We start from the raw sequence: 20,952 nt of genomic DNA, 5'->3' as shown, positions 1-20,952 counted from the left end.
CCTGCCATGCCAAGGTGGGAAGATCCATTGAGGCCAGGAGTTCAAGACCAGCCTGGGCAAAATAGTGAGACCCCACCGAAAGGAAGGAAGGAAGGAAGGAAGGAAGGAAGGAAGGAAGGAAGGAAGGGAAAAAGAAAGAAAGGGGCTGAAAGCCAGGCCTGGCTAGTGAGCTGGAGTTTAAGGAGTGAGGGAAGCTCTGTGCTCCAGGGCTGGAAGTCCACCATGAGACCACTAAGCTGCCACTCTCCCAGGCAGCTCAGCTCCTCAGGGACTCTCGCTAAACTCATTGAAAAGGGAAGTCCTGACCAGGCGTGGTGGCTCACACCTGTAATCCCAGCACTTTGGGAGGCAGAGGCAGGCAGATCACAAGGTCAGGAGTTTGAGACCAGCCTGGCCAATATGGTGAAACCTCATCTCTACTAAAAAGAAAAAAAAAATAGAAAAACTAGCTGGGCATGGTGGCACGTGCCTATAATCCCAGCTACTCAGGAGGCTGAGGCAGGAGAATCGCTTAAACCTGGGAGGTGGAGGTTGCAGTGAGCTGAGATCTCGCCACTGCACTCCAGCCTGGACGACAGAGTGAGACTCCATATCAAAAAAAAAAAAAAAAAAAGAAAAGAAAAGAAAAAGAAAAGGGAAGTTCTGGGAGATCATCCTCTTTGAATTGTGATCCACTCGCCCTAGGTGTGGAAGGGGAGCTGGAGGGAGTGCTCAGGAGGGAGGAGATGCTGGTTGATCCGCACCTACTTTTTTTTTTTTTTGAGACAGAGTCTTGCTCTGTCCCCTGGGCTGGAGTGCAGTGGCGCAATCTTGGCTCACTGCAACTGCTGCCTCCCGGGTTCAAGCGATTCTCCTGCCTCAGCCTCCCGAGTAGCTGGGATTACAGGCATGTGCCACCATGCCTAATTTTTATATTTTCAGTAGAGACAGGGTTTCACCACGTTGGCCAGGCTGGTCTCGAACTCCTGACTTCAGGTGATCTGCCCGCCTCGACCTCCCAAAGTGCTGGAATTACAGGCGTGAGCCACTGCACACAGCCAATAATATAATTTTTTTTAAAGCTCACCTTTATCTGGCCCCTTCTGGTACTGCACTCAGCACCCCCCTGCCCCACAACCACCCCACACTTCTCCACTCTAGGTGGAGAGCAGAAATCATCTTCTTCTGTTAAACAGGTTATGGTCCCTTTCCCTTCTGCCTCAGGGCCCTTGCATATGCTGTTCTCCCTGTCTGCAACTCTTCACCCTACTCCCATTTCACCTACTTCCACCTTCCGGGCTCAGCTCCAGCACCACTCATCACTTCCTCTCTCCTGCCCAGATTAGGTCAGGTGGATCCCGCTCCACCTTCGTAAAGCTCCTTTACTTCTTCATGGCTCTAATCATGGTGCCAAGAAAATTGTATCTAAATTATAAATTATGGCTGGGTGCAGTGGCTCATGCCTGTAATCCTAGCCCTTTGGGAGGTCAAGACAGGAGAATCCCTTGAGCTCAGAAGTTCAAGACCAACCTGGGCAACATTGTGAGAGCTCGTCTCTATTTTATTTTTTAAAATTAATTATTTTTTATTTATTTTTGAGATGGAGTCTCACTCTCACCCAGGATGGAGTGCAGTGGCATGATCTCGGCTCACTGTAACCTCCACCTCCTGGGCTCAAGCGATTCTCCTGCCTCAGCCTCCCGAGTAGCTGGGATTACAGGCATGTGCCACCACGCCTGGCTAATGTATTTTTAGTGGAGATAGAGTTTCACCATGTTGGCCAGGCTGGTCTAGAACTCCTGACCTCAGGTGATCTGCCTACCTCGATCTCCCAAAGTGCTGGGATTAAAGACATGCGTAACCGCGCCTGGCCTATTTATTTTTGAGACAGAGTCCTGCTCTGTCGCTCGGGCTGGAGTGCAGTGGCACGATCTTGGGTCACTTCAACCTCTGCCTCCAGGGTTCAAGCGATTCTCATGCCCCAGCTCCCTGAGTAGCTGGGATTACTAGCACGTGCCTCGGCCTCCCAAAGTGCTAGGATTACAGGCGTGATACATCGCCCAAAATTTTTGTATTTTTAATAACTACAGGGTTTCACCATGTTGGCCAGGCTATCATCTCTATTTTTAAAAATTAAACTATAAATTATGATTACTAGAACTATCTGTGAGAACATCTTATTACTGTTTCTCCCACTGGACTGCGACCTCTGTGAGGGCAGGGACTGGGTGCTATACCCCTAGCCCCAGCACAGGTCAGGTACCCAAAACGTGTGTGTTGAATTAATAAAATACGAGTAAATACAGAACCAGGGCAAAAATCTAGGGCCCCTGATTTCCCAACTACAGCTTCACCTTCCATAAGCCAGGCATGGAGGTCTCGGGACCCCCATTCTCAGAGAAATCAACCAACTCACCCTTAGCTTAGATAGGGAAACAAAAGGAACTAACCATAAGGGTAAATGCTTAAGAGTTTTAATCAGTCCGCCATAAAAAGCTCCTCCCCATTCTCCATCTTGGGGGCTCAGATCTTGGCTTCGGGTTGAGATAAGGGACAGGGATATCAGGCTGGGAGAGGAGAGTAAATATGAATGCGGCTGAGGGACCAGAGCTGGGATCGGAAGAAAACACAGGTGAAAAGGAGCAGAAAGAGACTGCTAACCCCAGTCCCTGAGCCAAGTCAGAAATCCAAGTCCTTTTATAGCATCCAGGAGCCAAATGTAGTGAAATCCACACATCATATCGTTCTTATCTGCAAAGTGCTGTCATCTGGCGCCAAAAGCACCAGGACTGGGCTGAATTGGGCCCGAAGTGCCTGAAGGGTGTCACTTTAGGTCTGGAGAGTCAAGAGGAGACGCCACCTTGGCCTACAGAGTTGAGAGCAAGCATCATCTTGGCCTGGAGGGGTGTGCAGGAAATGCCACCTTGGTCCAGGGAGTTGGGAGGAAGATCCCCTGCCTTGGGTTAAGAGGGGCCATCATTTTGGGCCTGCAGAAGGAAGGAAACCATGGGGAGTCCCCAGACCCCAGGATCAGGGAGGTGTAAGTAGGATGGAGACAGTAAAAGAAAGCAAAACCTATCCCACGACACTGCTGGACTTGGGAAACAGAAATCAGGCTGAGAGGGCGGGGCTAAGCTCAAAGGGGAGGAGGCAGGAGGCAGATGGGAGAACAAAAAGTGGAACCAGCACACGGAACCAGGGCCAAGCTTGGGCAGCAGAACAAGGACCCAGCTGGCTAGGCGCAGTGGCCCACGCCTGTAATCCCAGCATTTTAGGAGGTGAGGCGGGTGGATCACCTGAGGCCAGGAGTTCGAGACCAGCCTGGCCAACAAGATGAAACCTCATCTCTACTAAAAATATAAAAATTAGCCAGGCGTGGTGGTGCATGCCTGTAATCCTAGCTACTCGGGAGGCTGAGGCAGGAGAATCGCTTGAACTCGGGAGGTGGAGGTGGCAGTGAGCCGAGATCACGCCACTGTACTCCAGCCTGGGAGACAGTGAGACCCTGTCTCTAAAAACAAAACAAGGACCCAGCCTAGGGTGAAGGCAGTTCTGGAAGTGGAGCTAGGATGGGAGGCGTAGCCAACTGAGTGAAGGAAGATGGCAGGGAAGCTGTGCCACATCCTGGGTTCTTGTGGGAAGAACGGGAACAAGCTCCCCACCATAAGCAGAAACCAAACTCAGAAAGGCAGAGCAGAGCCCAGTGTGTGGTGGCTCACACCTGTAACCCCAGCACTTTGGGACGCCACAGTGGGAGGATTGCTTGAGCCCGGGAGTTTGAGACAAGCCTGGGCAACATAGTGAGACCTTCTCCCCTCTTCAAACCGACAGAAAAAAATTAACCGGGCAACTGGACGTGGTGGTGCAGGTCTGCAGTCCCAGCTACTCTTGAAGGCTGAGCTGGGAGGATCACTTGAGCCCAGGAGGTCGAGGTTGCAGTGAGCAGTAATCCTGCCACTGCACTCTAGCCTGGGTGACAGATAAACACCCTGTCTCAAAAAAAAAAAAAAAAAAAAAAAAAAAAAAAAAAAATGGTGAGCCCCCAGGGTGGAAACAGATTAAGGAGCAACTATGTATCAAAGGCTGGAGCCAAGCCCCAGGGGAAGGCTCAGAACCAGGCGGCAGGGTCAGGATCGGGGGAGGAACCAGATCTAAGGGTAGTGGGGCCCTGGTCTCCACAGTAGGGGTTGAACTATATCCAATATAAAGCATTATCCAAGGGGACCGGATTAGCCCCCATGGGTGACACCAAGATGGGAGCGGGGGTGGGGGGTGATAAGAGACACAGGAGACAGAGTCAGGTCCCAGAGGCAGCAAGGCCTACCCCCAAATTGCAGTCAGGTTGGGAAGTAGAATCATGGCTAGGCCCGCGGCCCCGGGTCTTGCTCAGGCTCGGTCCCTGGCACGCCGCGGATGTCCGGCAGCAGGCGGCAGCCAGCCACGATATCCAGACGCTCGGCCAGCGCACAAAGGTCCCCGCGCGCCAGGCGCACGCTGTGGGCCGCCGCCAGCCCCGCCGCCTGGGCTGCCGCCAGCCTACTAGCCAGGGCGGCCACGTCGCGGCCTGCACGGCGGTAGACACCGCTCACGGCGGCCGCCACGTCGTGGTCCAGCCGCGCCTGGCTCTCCGCCAGCCGAAGTTGCAGGAGCGAGCGCGCGGGGGCGGGCGCCGGGGCCTCCTCCGTGCCCCAGGCCTCCTCCGCCGATTCCCGCTGCACCACGAGTGGAGGCAGGTCCCTCGGCGCGGCCGTCGGTTCCGGCTCCGGCTCCGAGTCGGTCTCCGCGGCTTCCCCAGCCACCCGCAGCCCTGTGGGGCGGCCGCGCGTCGGGCCCGAAGGACCCAGGTACAGCTCTTCCTCCTCCGACGAGGACGCAGAGCGCTCGGAATCCGTCTCGGTCGCCTCCCCCGGCACCACCGTCTCCGGCCTCCGCAGGGGCCTCCGCCGACGACCCTGGGACGCCATGGCACCGAGCTAGGGGAGAAGAGCGAAGGGACTGCACGTGAGACCGGCGCCGCGGTGGGTAAAAGGCGCAGGTCCTGGATTCCCAGCCCCTTCGCTGATTCTCTTAACGACTTGGTGTCAGCTGCTCCCCGTCTGGGCCTCAGTTTCCTCTTCTGTAAACTGGGTGATGATGGGGGTTACTGGACCCCAGGCTCTTCAGCGTACAGATGGGGAAACTGAAGACCAGCTCGAACAAGGATCTGGGGCCCGAGTTCCCGGAGTCCCAAGCCGAGCTCTTTACGAATTTGCCTCCTAGTAGAGGCCACACCCTCCACCCGGTCCACCATGCCAATCTCAGACCCGGAAGCACACGGGCCCGTGAGGTGCTCGGGACCAGCGCCAGAGTCGCAGAAAGGATGACAGTCCGACTGGACTCTGCTGGGGGCACTCATGGGATGGGAGAAGCGCTAACGCCAAAGACCGTACCCGGCAGCTGACGCTCGGAGCTTGCAAGATCCGCTTCCTAGCCCGAGTGCTGCGTTCTCACCGTGGCAGCTGAAGGGCTGCGATTTCAACCAATAGGGGAGCGGATTGGGCGGGCATTAGCGGCCAAGTCACGTGGATTCGCCCGGCTACCAATCAGGAAGCAAGTTCTCAGCATCAGCTTTGAGTGAGCGTGCAGAAGAGTCACATGAATGGAGGAACCGCCAATAGAGAAGCAGCTGGGCCGGCTCTTCCAGGTTGTGCGACGAGGAAAGTCTGGAGTGGACAAATAGGGATTTTAAAAGCCGAGTATGTCACGTGTAACCAGTAATTTGGCCAATAGGAATGCTCGAGAACCCGGAAATAGGGAAGGGACGGCAGTAAGTGCAGAAGATGTTGCCACCTGTGGCCAGAGAAGGCGTAGGCCCGCCCCCTAGTGTCCCAGGCTCACGCGCACACCGCTTGAGTCCGGGGCGGGGAGGCGGGGCTAGTCTAAAACACCAATGGAAGCGGGAGTAGGAGGGCTCGCGCCGTGACGCAAGAGGCGTGGCTTACCAAGCCTGGCCAATGAGAGCTGGAAGCGCTGGGCGCATCTTTAGGCGCGCGAGGAGGGGGCATGGCGGATACTGTGTTGTTTGAGTTTCTTCACACGGAGATGGTGGCTGAGCTGTGGGCTCACGACCCCGACCCCGGCCCGGGGGTGAGCGCCGGGCTCCGTGGGGAGGAAACGGGGGCCACCAAGGTAACGCCTCTGGGAGAACGGAGGGCGCGTCAGGCGTCCGGGTTCGAACCCGGCCCAGCCCCGGCCTTGCAGGGCAACGTCTGGCCCTGGCTTCCTCCTTTGGAAAGTGGCGTTCGCGACGGTGCCGGCTCGGGGTTATTGCTAAATTGAGCGCGATGATTCAGGGTAAAGCACTTAGCTCAAGGCCTGAGTAAGCGGCTAGTAATCAAAATAATGCTGTTATTGGGCGTGTGCTGAGGACTCGCCTCCCCCACTTACTAGGTGTGCGACCCAATGACTTAATCTTTGTGTGTCCTAGTTTTCTCTTTTGTAAAATGAGTATCATAACGTACCTAAGCCTCAGCGTGGGACATTTATTTATTCGACACCCACTTATTGAGCGTCTGTTGTATTCCAGGCACCGTTCTAAGAATCCCTTCCTTGTGAACCTTACATTTCACTAGGGGAGTCAAATAATAAAATGAAATATGCCGGCTGGGCGCTGTAGCTCCCAGCACTTTGGGAGGCCGAGGCCGTCGGATCACCTGAGGTCAGGAGTTCAAGACCAGCCTGGCCATGGTGAAATCCCGTGTCTACAAAAATTAGCCGAGCATGATGGCGGGTACCTGTAAGTAATCCCAGCTACTCGGGGGGCTGAGACAGGAGAATGGCTTGAACCTGGGAGGCGGAGGTTGCAGTGAGCCAAGATTGTGCCATTGCACTCCAGCCTAGGCGACAGAGCGAGACTTGTCTCAGGAAAAAAAAAAAAAGAGAGATAATGGGGTTTTGCCATGTTGCCTAGGCTGGTCTTGAACCCCTAGGCTCAAGTGATTCTCCTGCCTGGGCCTCCCAAAGTGCTAGGATTACAGGCGTGAACTACCGTGACTGGCCCGGGACTCGTGTGTGTGTGTGTGTGTGTGTGTGTGTGCACGCGCATCCTGCTCGGTCGCCCAGGCTGGCTGGAGTGCAGTGATGCAGTCATGGCTCACTGCTGCCTCGACCTCCTGGGCTCAAGCGATCATCCCACTTCTCAGCCTCCCAAGTAGCTGGGACCACAAGCGCTGCTGGCGCCACCACACCTGGCTAATTTTTTGTATTATTATTATTTTTTTTAGTAGAGACGGGTTTTCACTGTTAGCCAGGATGGTCTCCATCTTCTGACCTTGTGATCTGCCCATCTTGGCCTCCCAAAGTGCTAGGATTACAGGCGTGAGCCACTGCACCCGGCCAATTTTTTTTTTTTTTTTTTTTTTTTTAGTAGATACGGGGTTTCACCATTTTGGCCAGGCTGGTGTCAAACTCCTGACCTCGTGATCCACCCGCCTCGGCCTCCCAAAGTGCTGGGATTACAGGCGTGAGCCACCGCGCCTGGCCATGTAAGACATTTTTATTGGCTCTGGTTTCCTTCCAGGGTTAGAAGCCCCAGGGAGGATGTTGCTTGTTACCATCTTGATGTACAGATATAAACCTGTCATAAGTTTAAAACATCATAAATCAAAAATGCATTTAGCCAGATGTGGCGACTTGCACCTGTAATCCCAGGTACTCAGGAAGCAGAGGTGGGAGGATCACTTGAGGCCCAGCGTTCAAGACTAGCCTGGGCAACATAGCAAGACCTCACCTCTAAAAGAAATTTTTATTTTTATTTTTATTTATTTATTTATTTATTTTTGAGACAGAGTCTTGCTCTGTTGCCCAGGCTGGAGTGCAGTGGCGCAATCTTGGCTCACTGCAAGCTCCGCCTCCTGGGTTCACGCCATTCTCCCGCCGCAGCCTCCTGAGTAGTTGGGACTACAGGTGCCTGCCACCACACCCGGCTAATTTTGTTTTTTTTTTTTTTTGTATTTTTAGTAGAGATGGGGTTTCACCATGTTAGCCAGGATGGTTTTGATCTGACCTCGTGATCTGCCCGCCTCGGGCTCCCAAAGTGCTGGGATTACAGGTGTGAGCCACTGTGCCTGGCCAAGAAATTTTTAAAATTAGCTGGGTGTGATGACACATGCCTATACTACTAAGAACTCGGGAGGCTGAGGTGGGAGGATTGCCTGGGCCCAGGAGTTCAAGGCTGCAGTGAGCTATGATCATGCCACTGCACTCCAGCCTGGGTGATAGAGTGAGACCCTGTCTCTAAAAAAAAAAGGGGATTACTCAGTGAACCATCAAAAATTTTTGCCCTCTTGGAGCTTTGTCATCATTGGAGGAGACAGACAAGTAAATGAGTAAAGTATCTGGTACATTGTGTAACTGCTATGAGGAAGATACAGCATGGCCCAGGGAGTATGCATCAGCCTGGGGGTGGGTAATAATGTCCCAACACTCCATATCCTTCCTGGCTTTCAAACGAGAAACCCTGGAGTCCCAACACCTGCCTTGTCTCCCTCACCTGCAGCCCTCCCCCAGGCTCTGCTCAGTCGGTCTAAATACCTTTCTCACGTGGCCCCTCCTCTGCCCTGGTCCAGTGCTTTCCGCTCTCCTGTGAAATGAGCCTGCTCCCTTCTCCCAGCCCATTCCACCTGTCACATCTTCACCATGCTAACAACTATTAATCCTTCAGATCTTAGCGTAACAATCCCTTCCTCAGGGATGCCTTCCCTGAGCCCCCAGTCAAATTTGGATCTCCTTTATACATTCTCCTGGTCTCCCTCTCGCACTTTTTTCTTGGTAGGATTCATCATACTCAATAAGGATGTATTTGTTTTTTTTTTTTTTTTTTTGAGACGGAGTCTCGCTCTGTCGCCCAGGCTGGAGTGCAGTGGCGTGATCTCGGCTCACTGCAAGCTCCGCCTCCCGGGTTCACGCCATTCTCCTGCCTCAGCCTCCCGAGTAGCTGGGACCACAGGCGCCCGACACCACACCCGGCTAATTTTTTTTTTTTTTTTTTTTTTGAGACAGAGTCTCGGTCTGTCCCCCAGGCTGGAGTGCAGTGGCGCGATCTGGGCTCACCGCAAGCTCTGCCTCCTGGGTTCACGCCATTCTTCTGCCTCAGCCTCCCGAGTAGCTGGGACTACAGGTGACTGCCACCACGCCCGGCTAACTTTTTGTATTTTTAGTAGAGACAGTTTCACTGTGTTAGCCATGATGGTCTCGATCTCCTGACCTTGTGATCTGCCTGCCTCGGCCTCCCAAAGTGCTGGGATTACAGGTGTGAGCCACCGCGCCTGGCAATTTTTTTTTTTTTTTTTGTATTTTTAGTAGAGACGGGGTTTCAATGTGTTAGGCAGGATGGTCTCGATCTCCTGACCTCATGATCTGCCCACCTCGGCCTCCCAAAGTGCTGGGATTACAGGCGTGAGCCACCACGCCCGGCTGATTTTTTTTTAAAGAGAGTCTTGCTCTGTCACCCAAGCTGGAGTGCAGTAGCATGATCATAGTTCACTGTAGCCTCACACTCCTGGGCTCAAGTGATCCTCCCACCTCAGCCTCCTGAGTAGCTAGGAGTACAGGTGCACACAACCATACCCTGCTAATTTTTAAATTTTTTGTAGAGATAGGTTTTCACAATGTTGCCCAGGCTGACCTTGAACTCCTGGGCCCAAGTGATCCTCTGGCCTCAGCCTCCCAAAAACTCACACCTGGGATTACAGGTGTGAGCCAGCACGCCCTGCCAGGATGCGTCTGAATTGTGTATCTGTATGATCCTTTGATTCACATGCATCTCCCCCAGCTGGAGTGTACTTTGTGCGGGATGGGCCTGGGTGTGTATTGATGACCACTGGACGTCCTGGCTCGTAGTGGGTCCTCAGCGTGGACGTGTTGAGGAGGTGAATGCAGAGCCTGTGCTGTGGCAGGGGGGATGGGTGGGGACTGGGATTCATTTGGCTCATGAGCAGTGCTAGCTCTTCCCTCCCTCCCCTCATATGAGTGCTTCCTGTGTGCACTCATGGCTTCTCACTCTTGATTTCATTTGATCTTCTGATGACCCAGAGAGGTTGGCATGGTCCTCCCCGATTTACAGATGAGGCAGCGGAGGCTTTGATGGACGGAGTTCCTTGCTCTCAAGTGGCAGAGTCAGGAGCGCGACCAGGCCTCCCACTTCCAAAGCCTGTGCTGTAAACTCTCACTTGCATTTCCCAGCATTTGCCCTGGGAGGGATTTTAATGGGTTTCTGTGGTCAAGCGAGTGTGGGAAACTGGCTTACTCAGCTCTGCTCACCACCAGCCTTTCAGAGCACACGAATGTGCCTGGGACCTTGGGCAGGGGTTCCCTACCCAGCTGCCACTACATTCCGATGCTGGAGTCCCACACCAGAGACTCTGACGAACCCGGTTGGGGTGAGGCCTGAGTGTCAGGCCTCAGAAAGCTCCCAGGTGGCTCTCGGTGCAGCTAGGGGTGAGAACTGCATCGTTTCCCCTCACTCCTTCCTCCTGGGGAGCCCCGTTTTTCAGGGGGCCTGTCATGAGAAATGGCTTCCTCAGTCCTTTCTCTTTATTGGCCCCCCCTCCTCTCTCCATTCCTTCTCTTTGGCCCAAAAGGGTTCCTCTGAACCAGACAGGCCTCCCGTTTCCTGAGGGCGTCTGTGCAGTACTTGCACAGTGTTGACTGCATTTAGTCCTCAGGACAGCCCTCCCGATTCACAGAGGAGGGACCCTGTGCTTGGGAGAGGAAGGGATTTCGAGGTGGTTCAGCAAGACTCAAAGGCAAAATTAGAACTCAGGCTTCTGGCCCCAGGGCTTCTGGGTAGCGCAGGCCGCCTTTCCCACCAGCTTCAGAGCTCCTTGAGGACAGGGATGGTGGCTCCTTCATCTCTGTCCCCACAGCACAGGTGCCCAGGAGCCACAGCCAGTGTGTAGGGCTTTTGTGACCTCCTATCCTGCCTGGTATGGTGGTTATTTGTGGCCATTCTCCTGGGCTGTCACAGGTTGTGAACTGGAGGACCGGCCAGAGGGGCCAGGAAGGCCTTTGTTCTCTAAGCAGGAGAAGCCCTTGGAGGAAGCAGCGTGGCTTTTCTACCTCAGAGGCTTTGAAGACAAGAGAAGCCTTTGGGCAAAGAGAGGATTCCCCTGAGTGCATGTAGTAAAGAGCTAAGGCGCTGTCACCCATTGTCTGAGACCAGGCCCGAGGCGCCCCGAGAACAGCCCTGCTGTGCCAGGCCTCCATCCACCACACCCCGAGAGTGCACTTGGGCAGCCCCTTATCTGAGGAGGGTGTGGGGCAGGCGGAGCAGCTGTCAGATAGGTCCCTGCCCGGAACACCGTCCTGAGCATCTGCGGCTGGGAGCTCCAGCAAGGCCCTCCTGGGAACTGGGGCTCCATCCCGAAGGCAGTGGGAGCCATAGCCGGGTTTAAACTGAGGTGCGCCTGGCTCAGATTTACATTGTAGAAATGTCTCCCTGGCCACAGGAATGGACTGGATGGAGATTGGCCTGGGAAGGGCCCCGCTGTTGCAGGAGCTTAAGGCAGAGGCTGTGGTGGGCTCAACCTTCCGGGCTGGGCCAGGGGACAGGATGGGGAGTTCTGAGTGGGCAGAGGCAGGATCTGGACTTGCTCAGGATGCCTTGCTGGACCAGGGAGGAGAGTTGAGGGCGACAGCGGGGAAGTCCTGCAGGCTTCTCGCACCCACCCCTCACTCACCCGTCTTGTGTGCCAGCACTTCTCTCTGTGTGCTTTTCTTAACCAGGGCTGCTCCTTCCCTGGGTTCCCCACCACACCCCTGGGCCTGGCACAGAGTGGTTCAGCAGGTGGGGGTTGAACAGGGTCAGCCTCTGCCCAGGAGCTAGCAGGTGCCTAGAGAACAATCGAGGGGTAGGGCAGACACAAGAGACAGGAAGGGATGGAGCACATGGCCCCCACCTGCCTCCCTCCCAGTTCAGGGCAGAATGTTCTCTTAAACGTTCCCAAGTGTCTAAAGGGGCTTTGGTTTGCGTTTTCCATTCATCCTCCTTGGAGCTCACCCCTTGGCTTCAGTCTGGACGTGTGGATCTTCCTTTAGCTCAGGACATTTTTCTCCTGTGATCTCTCTGATGATTTCTTCTCCTGCATCGTTCCCTGTATGTCCTGTAGGCACCGCAGGGAATATTAGACTTCCTGCATCTCTTCCAAGCATCCTGTAGCTTTTCTCTCATTTTTTCCTCCCTCCTGTTTTTCTTCTGGGAGGTGTTATCTGTCTTACAGGTTTCTCTGTTATTCAGTTCCCTTGTTAAAAAGTGTTGATTTTGGCCACCATATTTGTTCATTTCCAGGAACTCTGCTTTGTGTCTGATTGATCCTTCCTGTGTGGTGGATGTCATTAGCACCAACACTGATAAGACTTCCCTTCCACCTTTCCTTTCATCCGGTCTGTGTGTAAACTCAGCAGAGGCAGGCGTGGGGAGCCCCAGAAATGCACCGGCTCTGGGCTGGGCTCTGGCAGATTCATATGAATGGGAGAGTCTCTGTCTGGCCAGCCCTTCTGTTTTGTTTTGTTTTGTTTTTTTTGAGACTGAGTCTTGCTCTGTCACCCAGGCTGGAATGCGGTGGTGTGATCTCAGCTCACTGAAACCTCTGCCTCCCGGGTTCAAGCGATCCTGGTGGCTCAGCCTCCTGAATAGCTGGGATTATAGGCGTGCGCCACCACACCCGGCTAATTTTTGTATTTTCAGTAGAGACAGGGTTTTGCCATGTTGGCCAGGCTGGTCTCAGACTCCTAACCTCAAGTGATCCTCCCGCCTTGGCTTCCCAAAGTGCTGGGATTACAGGCAAGAGCCCCCGCGCCCAGCCCCTTCTGTTTTTAAGAAAGATAAACCCCTAACCTCTGAAGAGCTTTTGCAGTGACATGGGTATGGACACCACCAGGTCTCGCTGTGATGAGGTGGGTGGAGGCTTCTCCCTTCCTCCTCCGCCCTTTCTTCCCTGTCTCCTGCTCCTCCTCGGCCCCTCCCTTTTGCTGTGATTCCCCACAGCCCTTTTCAGTTCAGCAGGGATCTGAATGGCCCCTGTCCAGGGCTGGGTACAGTGGGGCCAGCAGTCACACAGCCGTGTATCCAGCTGTTGCCACCTGCCAGTCACACCACCACTGTGAGCAGGTACTGCCATTAGCCCCATGGCACATGTGGGGAAACTGAGGCATGGGATGGTTGGCTAATCTGCCCAAGGTCACAGAGCCAGTGAGTGGCGGGGCCGAGATTCACGCCCAGGCAGTGTGAAGTTCATGAAGGGAAAAGCTGAACTTGCTGGAACCCCTTCAGACTCCACGCTCCTGGCCTGGCTGAAGGACCCTGCTGACTCTCTCCCCCAGCTCACCCCTCCGGGGGCTGCCGTCCTGGCTGTGACCTGGGCCTGGTGTGCCTTCACAGCCCACTCCTGCTGTTGAACTCCTCCTCTTCCCTCAGGCTCAACACAGTCGGGGTGCTTCCTAGGGGTGGGAATGCACCCTCGCAGCACACCTGCCTCCCTCTTGGCAGTCGCTATGAGCATAGTGAAGCCGGCCATTGCACCTTTGCCCATTCCCCGGGTGAAATGCCAGCTCCAGCAGGGCAGGGACTGAGTCTGTGGCCCACTGTGGCTGGCATTCAGGCAGCGTGGCCTGCGTTGACCCTCAGGTTGGCTGCACTTGCCTGCAGGGGAAAATGCCCCCTCTGCAGCCCACTCTGAGGGCCCCTTCCCTTCCCCGCCTCTCACCCCTGCCTTGGCACATGCCCTTTGCTTGGAATACCTGCCATCTCCGGCCCCCTCCTGGAGGGCAGGCTCTGCACTGCACTGCCCGGGCCCCTTGCACTCAGTCTCCCAGCCCTTCCCAGATTGTCAGTTGGCATCATTTGGGCACCTGTCAACCCCGCCAGGCAAGGTAGGTGAGCTCCTGGAGGACACTAGGAAATGTCTGTGGCATGAACGAGGGAGGGACATAAAGGAGCCCTTAGCGAGCGGGGACACAGACGTGTTCCACCAGAGTGCAGCCTGGCCCTGCCTCTGGGAGCTTTGCTGTGGACACAGACGTGTTCCCTCAGAGTGCAGCCTGGGCCCTGCCTCCAGGAGCTTCGCTGTGGGAGGAGGTGACACGGGAGCCGCAGCTACCAGGCAGCGAGCTCTCGCCCGGGCTGTTCTAGGTGCTGGCTACAGGAGCCCACAGAACAGACCCCCTTCCTTCCTGGGGTTCTCCTCCAGCCAAGGGCTTCATCCCTCATTGGCTGGGGCCATCTCCTTGTTTGACAGACGTGGAGGCTGTGAATGCAATAAGTAAGGCTCCCAGAACTGCCTTGAAGTACTCAGGTTGCCTTTACCAACCCTTACTCCTTGTGAGGATCCCGGAGGTAGCTGCCATTAATATTCCCCTCCTTTGGGCTGGACGCAGTGGCTCACACCTGTAGTCCCAGCTACTTGGGAGGCAGAGGTAGGAGGATCACCTGCACCCAGGAGGTAGAGGCTGCAGTGAGCCAAGATCGTGCCATTGCACTCCAGCCTGGGTGACAGAATGAGACCCTATCTCAAAAACAAACAAAATGACCCTCTTTTTTACATGAGGAAACTGAGGCACAGATATTCAGCCATTGGCCCAGGTCCCACACCTGGTAAGTGCTGGGGCGGATCTGGACCCAGGCGGTGGCTCTGCGCCTGCGCCGCTGGTAGTGCTGCCATGAAGGACCCACGGGCAGGGGTCTCTTCCCACTCTGTCTGTCACACACACCTGCCTGTCTCCTGCAGTCATCGGCCCCTTCCCTGAGCCTCTGCTGTGTGGCCGGCCCTGCTGTGCCTGAGGACACTGGAGGAAAGCAGATGGTGACACCAGAGGGAGACAGTGCAACAGGAAGCCGTGTCGTTGTCACCCACGAGGGCGAGGCCTGGCAAGGGGCCAGGCAGAGGAAGGGCCACCTTGGCTTCAGATATGGGCGACCTCAACTCAGGCCCCCCCGCCATTCCCAGCGCTCCTCACCTCCATGAGGCCCTCAACAGCTATGGCTGTCACCCCACCCACCCTCCTATCTGGACCTGCTGGGGTGTGAAAGACAGTCCCGTGCTGAGGGTGCCTTGGATGGGTTCTTCTTAACCTCAGAGCCCCAGTTTCCACCTGGAATTACAGCCTCCTGTGAGGCTGGAAAGGTGAAACAAGAAGGCTGTAGAAAATGCCTGCCACACAGTATGCCGGTCCTGGAATAACATTTTGTTGTGACATTGATGAGGAAAAAATATTGATTCCCGGGACCACTGTCTGGGTGATGGTTGTGGGTTCTCCCTGTGCTGGTGCAAGTTCCTCTGGGCTCTCCTTTCCTTGTGCATCCTTGGGATGTGTCCGCTGGGTGAGCTCCCGGGTCTCCGTGGGCCCAGTGTGAGTGAGTGTGGGCCCGTGTGCGCCCTGCGATGGGATGGCGTCCTGTCCAGGGTCCATTCCTGCTTTTGGCCCTGCCAGGACGGGCTCTGGCCACCCAGGACCCTGAGCTGGAGGAAGCGAGTAAATGTCTTACTGGTTTTTTGTTTTCTTTTTATTTTTTAAGACAGGGTCAGGGCCGGGCACGGTGGCTCACGCCCATAATCCCAGCACTTTGGGAGGCCGAGGTGGGTGAATCACGAGGTCAGGAGATCAAGAGCATCCTGGCTAACATGGTGAAACCCCGTCCCTGCTAAAAATACAAAAAAAATTAGCTGGGCGTGGTGGCGGGTGCCTATAGTGCCAGCTACTCAGGAGGCTGAGGCAGGAGAATGGCGTGAACCCGGGAGGCGGAGCTTGCAGTGAGCCGAGATTGCGCCACTGCACTCCAGCCTGGGCGACAGGGCGAGACTCTGTCTCAAAAAAAAAAAAAAAAGACAGGGTCTTGCTCTGTTGCCTGGGCTGCAGTACAGTGGCATGATCATGGCTCACTGCAGTAGCGACCTCCTGGGCTCAGACGATCCTCCTGCCTCAGCTTCCCAAGTAGCTGGGACACGGGTGCATGCCACCACACCTGGCTAACTTTTGTATTTTTTGTAGAGAAGGGGTTTCGCCATGTCGACCAGGCTGGACTCGAACTCCTGGACTCAGCTGGGCGCGATGGCCCACGCCTGTAATCCCAGCACTTTGGGAGGCCGAGGTGGGCAGATCACCTGAGGTTGGGAGTTCGAGACCAGCCTGGCCAAAAGAGAAGACCCTGTCTCTACTAAAAATACAAAATTAACCGGGCGTGGTGGGTCATGCCTGTAATCCCAGCTACTGGGGAGGCTGAGGCAGGAGATTCACTTGAACCCGGGAGGCAGAGGTTGCGGTGAGCTGAGATCGTGCCGTTGCACTCCAGCCTGGGCAACAAGAGCGAAACTCCGACCTCCCAAAGTGCTGGAATTACAGGAGTGAGCCACTGCGCCCGGCCTAATCTTTCTTAAACGTATGTATAGCTCACATTTATTTCAGTGTTTAATATTTCAAGTGTTTTCATCCTTATTTAGAAGTTTGGTGATGTGTTTGTACCAGAAATATGGCATTGGAACTTCACTCTTGTTTATGTTAATTAACCTGCGTGAAATTGGTTTCATCATATGTCATTTTGCTTAAAGCCGTAGTTTCCAAGAGCCTGTTGACAGCATTAGGTAAGGACTTACGGTGTCCTTTGTTGATGCACGTTGTCTCATCAGCCAGTCTGTTAAGCACCACCCACATGCCAAGCCCTGTTTTGGCTGCTGAAGGCCGGATGTGAATTGGTCAGCCTGGGTCCCCACCTTCACAGAGCTGTGTCCTCATCCAGTGACAGTGCGCAGTGGGCAGGGCTGGGGACGCAAGCTGGGAGGGAGGAAGGGAAGGAAGTCAGTACAAAGGCTCAGAAGTCTGAGTGAATGTCCTGAGGGGGCAGAGGAGAGGGTGAGGGAGGGATGGAGGCAGCTGGGCCCGCAGGCTGCAAGAAGCCTTCCTCGGACACGCTCTCCAGGCTGGGATACCCGCTCCAGGGCTGGAGCCAAGCAGAGAATTCGCATCCCCATTCGGATGGCTGCGCTGATGGTGCAGCCCTGGAGGGAGGAGGCGCGGTAGCTGCCATTCCCAAGGGAAGGTGGGGGTCAAGGGCAGGAGAGGGAGGGCTGCAGGGCTCAGGCCTGGTGACTGCAGGCTCCTGAGAGCAGCCAGCAGGAGGGTGAGCTTCCTTCAGCTCAGGGCTGCACACCTGCCGCCTCTGTTCCCCCACTTCTGCTCTGCCAGGCTTTCTCTGAAAAACCTGGCGCCTCACGCCCCAGCCGTCCTGGGATTTCTGGTGCTCCCCAGTCTGGGCCTCCTCCCTTCCTCTGCTTGCAGCAAAACACCCGAGTGAAAAAAAAAAAAAAAAAAGATCCATGGCCAGGTGCAGTGGCTTTTGCCTGTAATCCCAGCACTTTGGGAGGCCAAGGCGGGCGGATCACTTGAGGCTAGGAGTTTGAGACCAGCCTGGCCAACATGGTGAAACCCCATCTCTACCAAAAATACAAAAATTAGCCGGGTGTGGTGGCACACAGGCCTGTAATCCCAGCTACTCGGGAGGCTGAGGCAGGAGAATTGTTTGAACCCGGGAGGCGGAGGTTGCAGTGAGCCAGCATCGCACCACTGCACTCTAGCCTAGGCAACAGAGTGAGACTCTGTCTCCAAAAAAGAAAACTCGCCAGGCGCGGTGGCTCACGCCTGTAATCCCAGCACTTTGGAAGGCCAAGGCAGGCAGATTGCCTGAGCTGAGGAGTTCGAGACCAGCCTGGGCAACACAGTGAAACCCTGTCTCTAATGAAATACAAAAAATTAGTAGGGTGTGGTGGCGTATCCCTGTAGTCCCAGCTACTCTGGAGGCTGAGGCAGGAGAATTGCTAGAACCCGGGAGGCGGAGGTTGCAGTGAGTCAGAGATTGGGCCACTGCATTCCAGCCTGGGCAATGAAGCTAGACTCCATCTCTTAAAAAAAAAAAAATCCATGAGCATCTCCTCTCCTCCAGCCATGCCCTCCACACACACAGGCACGTGGACAGACACCGAGTGCAGCCCTCCTACCTGGGGCCTGCCTCCGCCAGCACAGTCCCCTCCTGTATGGACCCTGGCCTACCCTCCAGACACTACATGGCAGCCACTGTCCTTTGCGAGCACCCAAACGAAGATCTGCCTGTCCCGAGCTTCCACGTGTTCCCCAGGGATCTTGGCCAATATTATAAGGCATGATGATCATGGTTGACCTCCACAGCCCCCTTTCCTGTGGCCCAGCCTCCAGCCCTTGGGCAGGTCACCTGGAGCATCTTGGTGGAGTCGCAGCGCCCACTTCCCAGGGCATTGTGAGGGTTCGCGCTGAAAGCACGTGCAGCCTGTCATGGGGGTTATCAGGAAAAGTCATGGAGGAGGAAGGGAGCCTGGGGAAGACCCCCATTGTTTCTGAGGGAAGGGGGAGCTGGTTCTTGGGGGCTGATGATCTGGGGATCCAGAGAGCCTGCAAGGTCTGCAGAGGTGGGTGAGGGAGCCCCAGCACCCTAGAGGCCTGCCCCTGCCCTGGCCGGGCTGTGCCAGAGCCCCTCCCTGCTCACCCCTGAACTGACGAGCACCAGCAAGTTGGTCTTCGGGTCCCCTGGCAGGTCCCCCCCTGGGTGGCCCCGGGTTCGAGGTGGCTAAGGGCCCCTGAGCATCTCTCCCCTGGCCTTCTAGGGACAGAAGATGAGCCTGTCGGTCCTGGAGGGTATGGGGTTCCGTGTGGGCCAGGCTCTAGGCGAGAGGTGAGCGCGGCCCCTCCTGCTCTCCCCCAGCCTGGCTGGCAGGGCTGGGCAGGCCCCGGGCGGGGAGGGTTGCATTGCTCCATGCGGGAGTCGGGCCTGTCTTCCTCCCTCTTCCTGGCCTGGCCCCACGGCCTCAGCTTGGTACTGCCCCACCAGGCTGCCCCGGGAGACGCTGGCCTTCAGGGAGGAGCTGGATGTCCTCAAGTTCTTGTGCAAAGACCTGTGGGTGGCCGTGTTCCAGAAGCAGATGGACAGCCTGCGCACCAATCACCAGGTGGGAGCACCCCGGCCTGCCCGTCCAGCTCCCTCCTGAGGGCAAGACCAAGAGAGTGGGAGGGGAATCCCCGGCGCCAGAGCAGCGGCTGCCGGGACCCGCCCAGAGCTTTCCCACAGGCGGCCGCAGCTCTTGCTCTGTCTGATCCTCTAAGGGAAGCCAGGAGGCTGCGCTGGGGCATAGGGGGTGTTTCCGGAACTTCTCCAGCCTACCAGGAGTGAGCCATGCATGGGCAGAAAGCCCCTGGTGGCTGCCTGCCCTCCCTGCAGTGTGATGCTGCTTGTCCCAAGCTGGTCTAGTCCCCCAGTGACACCCAGGCTGTACCTGCCCTTCTGCATCTTCCTGGGCCGGGTCCCCAGCTTTTCTGCACAACCCTGGGAGGCGAGGGCAGGACCCACACTCCCCAGGGCACAGGCACCCACTCCAAGTTTGGAAGCCCTGGGCCCTACCAGAGCACGGGAGGCCAAGGCTGTGACTCCAGTGGTTCTCAGGAAGGGGGCCTTCCCAACCTCAGCCCAATCTAAGACCTGGGTTCCTGCTTACCCTCCCCGCGCTTCAAATGTACAGGCCCCGCCCCCACCCACCAGCCTCTCCTCTCCCCCAGGGGACCTACGTCCTGCAAGACAACAGCTTCCCCCTCCTCCTCCCGATGGCCTCTGGCCTGCAGTATCTGGAGGAAGCGCCCAAGGTATGGGGGGAGCTGGGGCCTTGTCCACACCTCCCTTCCTCCTGTTTACCCAGCCCCATCCCACATCAGGCCTTTCCCCAGGCCTAAGGGGTGCCCCAGACCTCGGGTGCCGGCCTCCCCTCTCTTCCCATGCTGGTCTGTGTTCCCTCCCCAGTTCCTGGCCTTCACCTGCGGCCTCCTGCGCGGCGCCCTCTATACCCTGGGCATTGAGAGCGTGGTCACCGCCTCCGTGGCAGCCCTGCCCGTCTGTGAGTCATGGGGGGTGGGGGGATTCTTCTCATCCCTTGAGTTGCTGGGGGCTTCAGAGTTCCAGCCCCACTCCTGTGTGTGTGCCTGGGAGGCTGGCCCAGGTTTAAGTCACCTGCTCAGCCACACGGCCGGTGCAGGCCCATCTGTGCCCCTGGCTCCGTGACGTCACCAGCCCTGCAGAGAGAACTGTCTGGCGGTTTTGAACATCGTTTCCCAGCATGGGAGCCGAGGTGGACGCAATAGAAATTATCCTCACTGATCCTTCGATGGGGGGGACGGCAGGCTCCAGGGAACTTGCAGCCTGCCTGACTGGGTGTCCTCTGTCAGACAAGCTGGAGCCCCATTCCTGCCTGGGGACAGCCTGCCCCACCACCTCCCCCACCTTCAGTTATTTTGCCTCTGCCGGTTCCCCAGGCCCACTCATGGGGGCCCCCGGGGCCCCCGTGGGGTAGGACCGAGCAATGCATACCACAGAAGCCCGTGCCGGGCGCTTCCCTGGGGCCACATCCGTGGCCCTCATGCTCCTGGTTACTCACACAGCTCAGGGATGCGGCCCCGTGGGCAGGAGGAAACAGCCCAACCTAGCCACTGGGGTGTCAGTGCAGGACGGGGGTGAGCGCCTAAGAGCCGTCCAGGTGCCCTCTGCCTCCCCCATCCCATCCTCAAGCCTAAGCCAGGCCTTCTCTTCCAGGTAAGTTCCAGGTGGTGATTCCGAAATCCTAAGCCCGCCTCGCACCCGCTGAGCCGCACTGCCACCCCTGGCCTCACCGGCCTCAGGAGACGGTGGGGCCGCTGCATTTCGGGGTGGTCTTGGGAATCCCAGGCCCTAGGGGTCACATTTGCTCAGGAAGTGGGTATCAAATTGAGGTGGGGGTGTCAGAGGAGGCAAAGGGGTCCCAGCTGCGGTCAGGACTGTGGTGGGATTCCCGCCTCGGCAGCGTCACTGCCCAGCAGCTGCTCAATAAAGGCTGTGTGTGTGGAATCTGACTCAGCAGTGGGGGAGGATCTGTGGACCGACTGTCACAGGTCCTG

General features: G+C 56.3%; 2 protein-coding genes across 9 annotated transcripts in view; one reads left to right on the top strand and one right to left on the bottom strand.

Moving 5' to 3' along the window:
- Positions 1 to 2,437: 2,437 nt before the first annotated feature.
- Positions 2,438 to 20,952, bottom strand: part of BLOC1S3 (biogenesis of lysosomal organelles complex 1 subunit 3) — a 28,439-nt gene continuing 9,924 nt past the window's right edge. For 3 of the 6 annotated variants that reach the window (XM_063600394.1, XM_063600392.1, XM_063600391.1), the window contains exons 2-4: positions 16,605 to 16,782; positions 5,409 to 5,681; positions 2,438 to 4,952 (exon numbers count right to left, since the gene is read on the bottom strand). In XM_063600394.1, the coding sequence (XP_063456464.1) occupies positions 4,341 to 4,943 (603 nt within the window). In that variant the 5' untranslated portion in view covers positions 4,944 to 4,952; positions 5,409 to 5,681; positions 16,605 to 16,782 and the 3' untranslated portion in view covers positions 2,438 to 4,340. Of the gene's footprint in view, positions 4,953 to 5,408; positions 5,682 to 16,604; positions 16,783 to 18,232; positions 18,308 to 19,839; positions 20,071 to 20,952 lie in introns of those variants that run through there. The other 3 variants (XM_063600393.1, XM_063600395.1, XM_063600396.1) reach the window with 3 other exon arrangements.
- TRAPPC6A (trafficking protein particle complex subunit 6A) lies at positions 5,693 to 20,907 on the top strand. Of its 3 annotated transcripts, none has more exons than XM_003817539.7 (6): positions 5,693 to 6,105; positions 18,642 to 18,709; positions 18,866 to 18,983; positions 19,588 to 19,671; positions 19,826 to 19,919; positions 20,612 to 20,907. In XM_003817539.7, exons 1-6 carry the CDS (start codon positions 6,022 to 6,024, stop codon positions 20,641 to 20,643), a joined length of 480 nt encoding a protein of 159 aa, XP_003817587.3. In that variant the 5' UTR covers positions 5,693 to 6,021; the 3' UTR covers positions 20,644 to 20,907. The 3 variants fall into 3 exon arrangements, with proteins under 3 accessions (XP_003817587.3, XP_003817586.3, XP_008968995.3); XM_003817538.7 differs by having other exon boundaries at positions 5,693 to 6,147; XM_008970747.6 differs by lacking the exon at positions 18,642 to 18,709 and having other exon boundaries at positions 5,693 to 6,147.

Source organism: Pan paniscus, chromosome 20, assembly GCF_029289425.2.
Source record: "Pan paniscus chromosome 20, NHGRI_mPanPan1-v2.0_pri, whole genome shotgun sequence".
NCBI lineage: Eukaryota > Metazoa > Chordata > Mammalia > Primates > Hominidae > Pan > Pan paniscus.
This window is presented reverse-complemented; position numbering and strand designations above follow the sequence as displayed.

Excerpts from the sequence above, each read along its gene's own strand:
- TRAPPC6A (XM_003817538.7), top strand. The coding sequence starts at position 6,022 with ATGGCGGATACTGTGTTGTTTGAGTTTCTTCACACGGAGATGGTGGCT. Across the intron at positions 18,984-19,587 it reads GCCTGCGCACCAATCACCAG|GGGACCTACGTCCTGCAAGA; the intron begins GTGGGAGCACCC and ends CCTCTCCCCCAG. Across the intron at positions 19,672-19,825 it reads ATCTGGAGGAAGCGCCCAAG|TTCCTGGCCTTCACCTGCGG; the intron begins GTATGGGGGGAG and ends TTCCCTCCCCAG.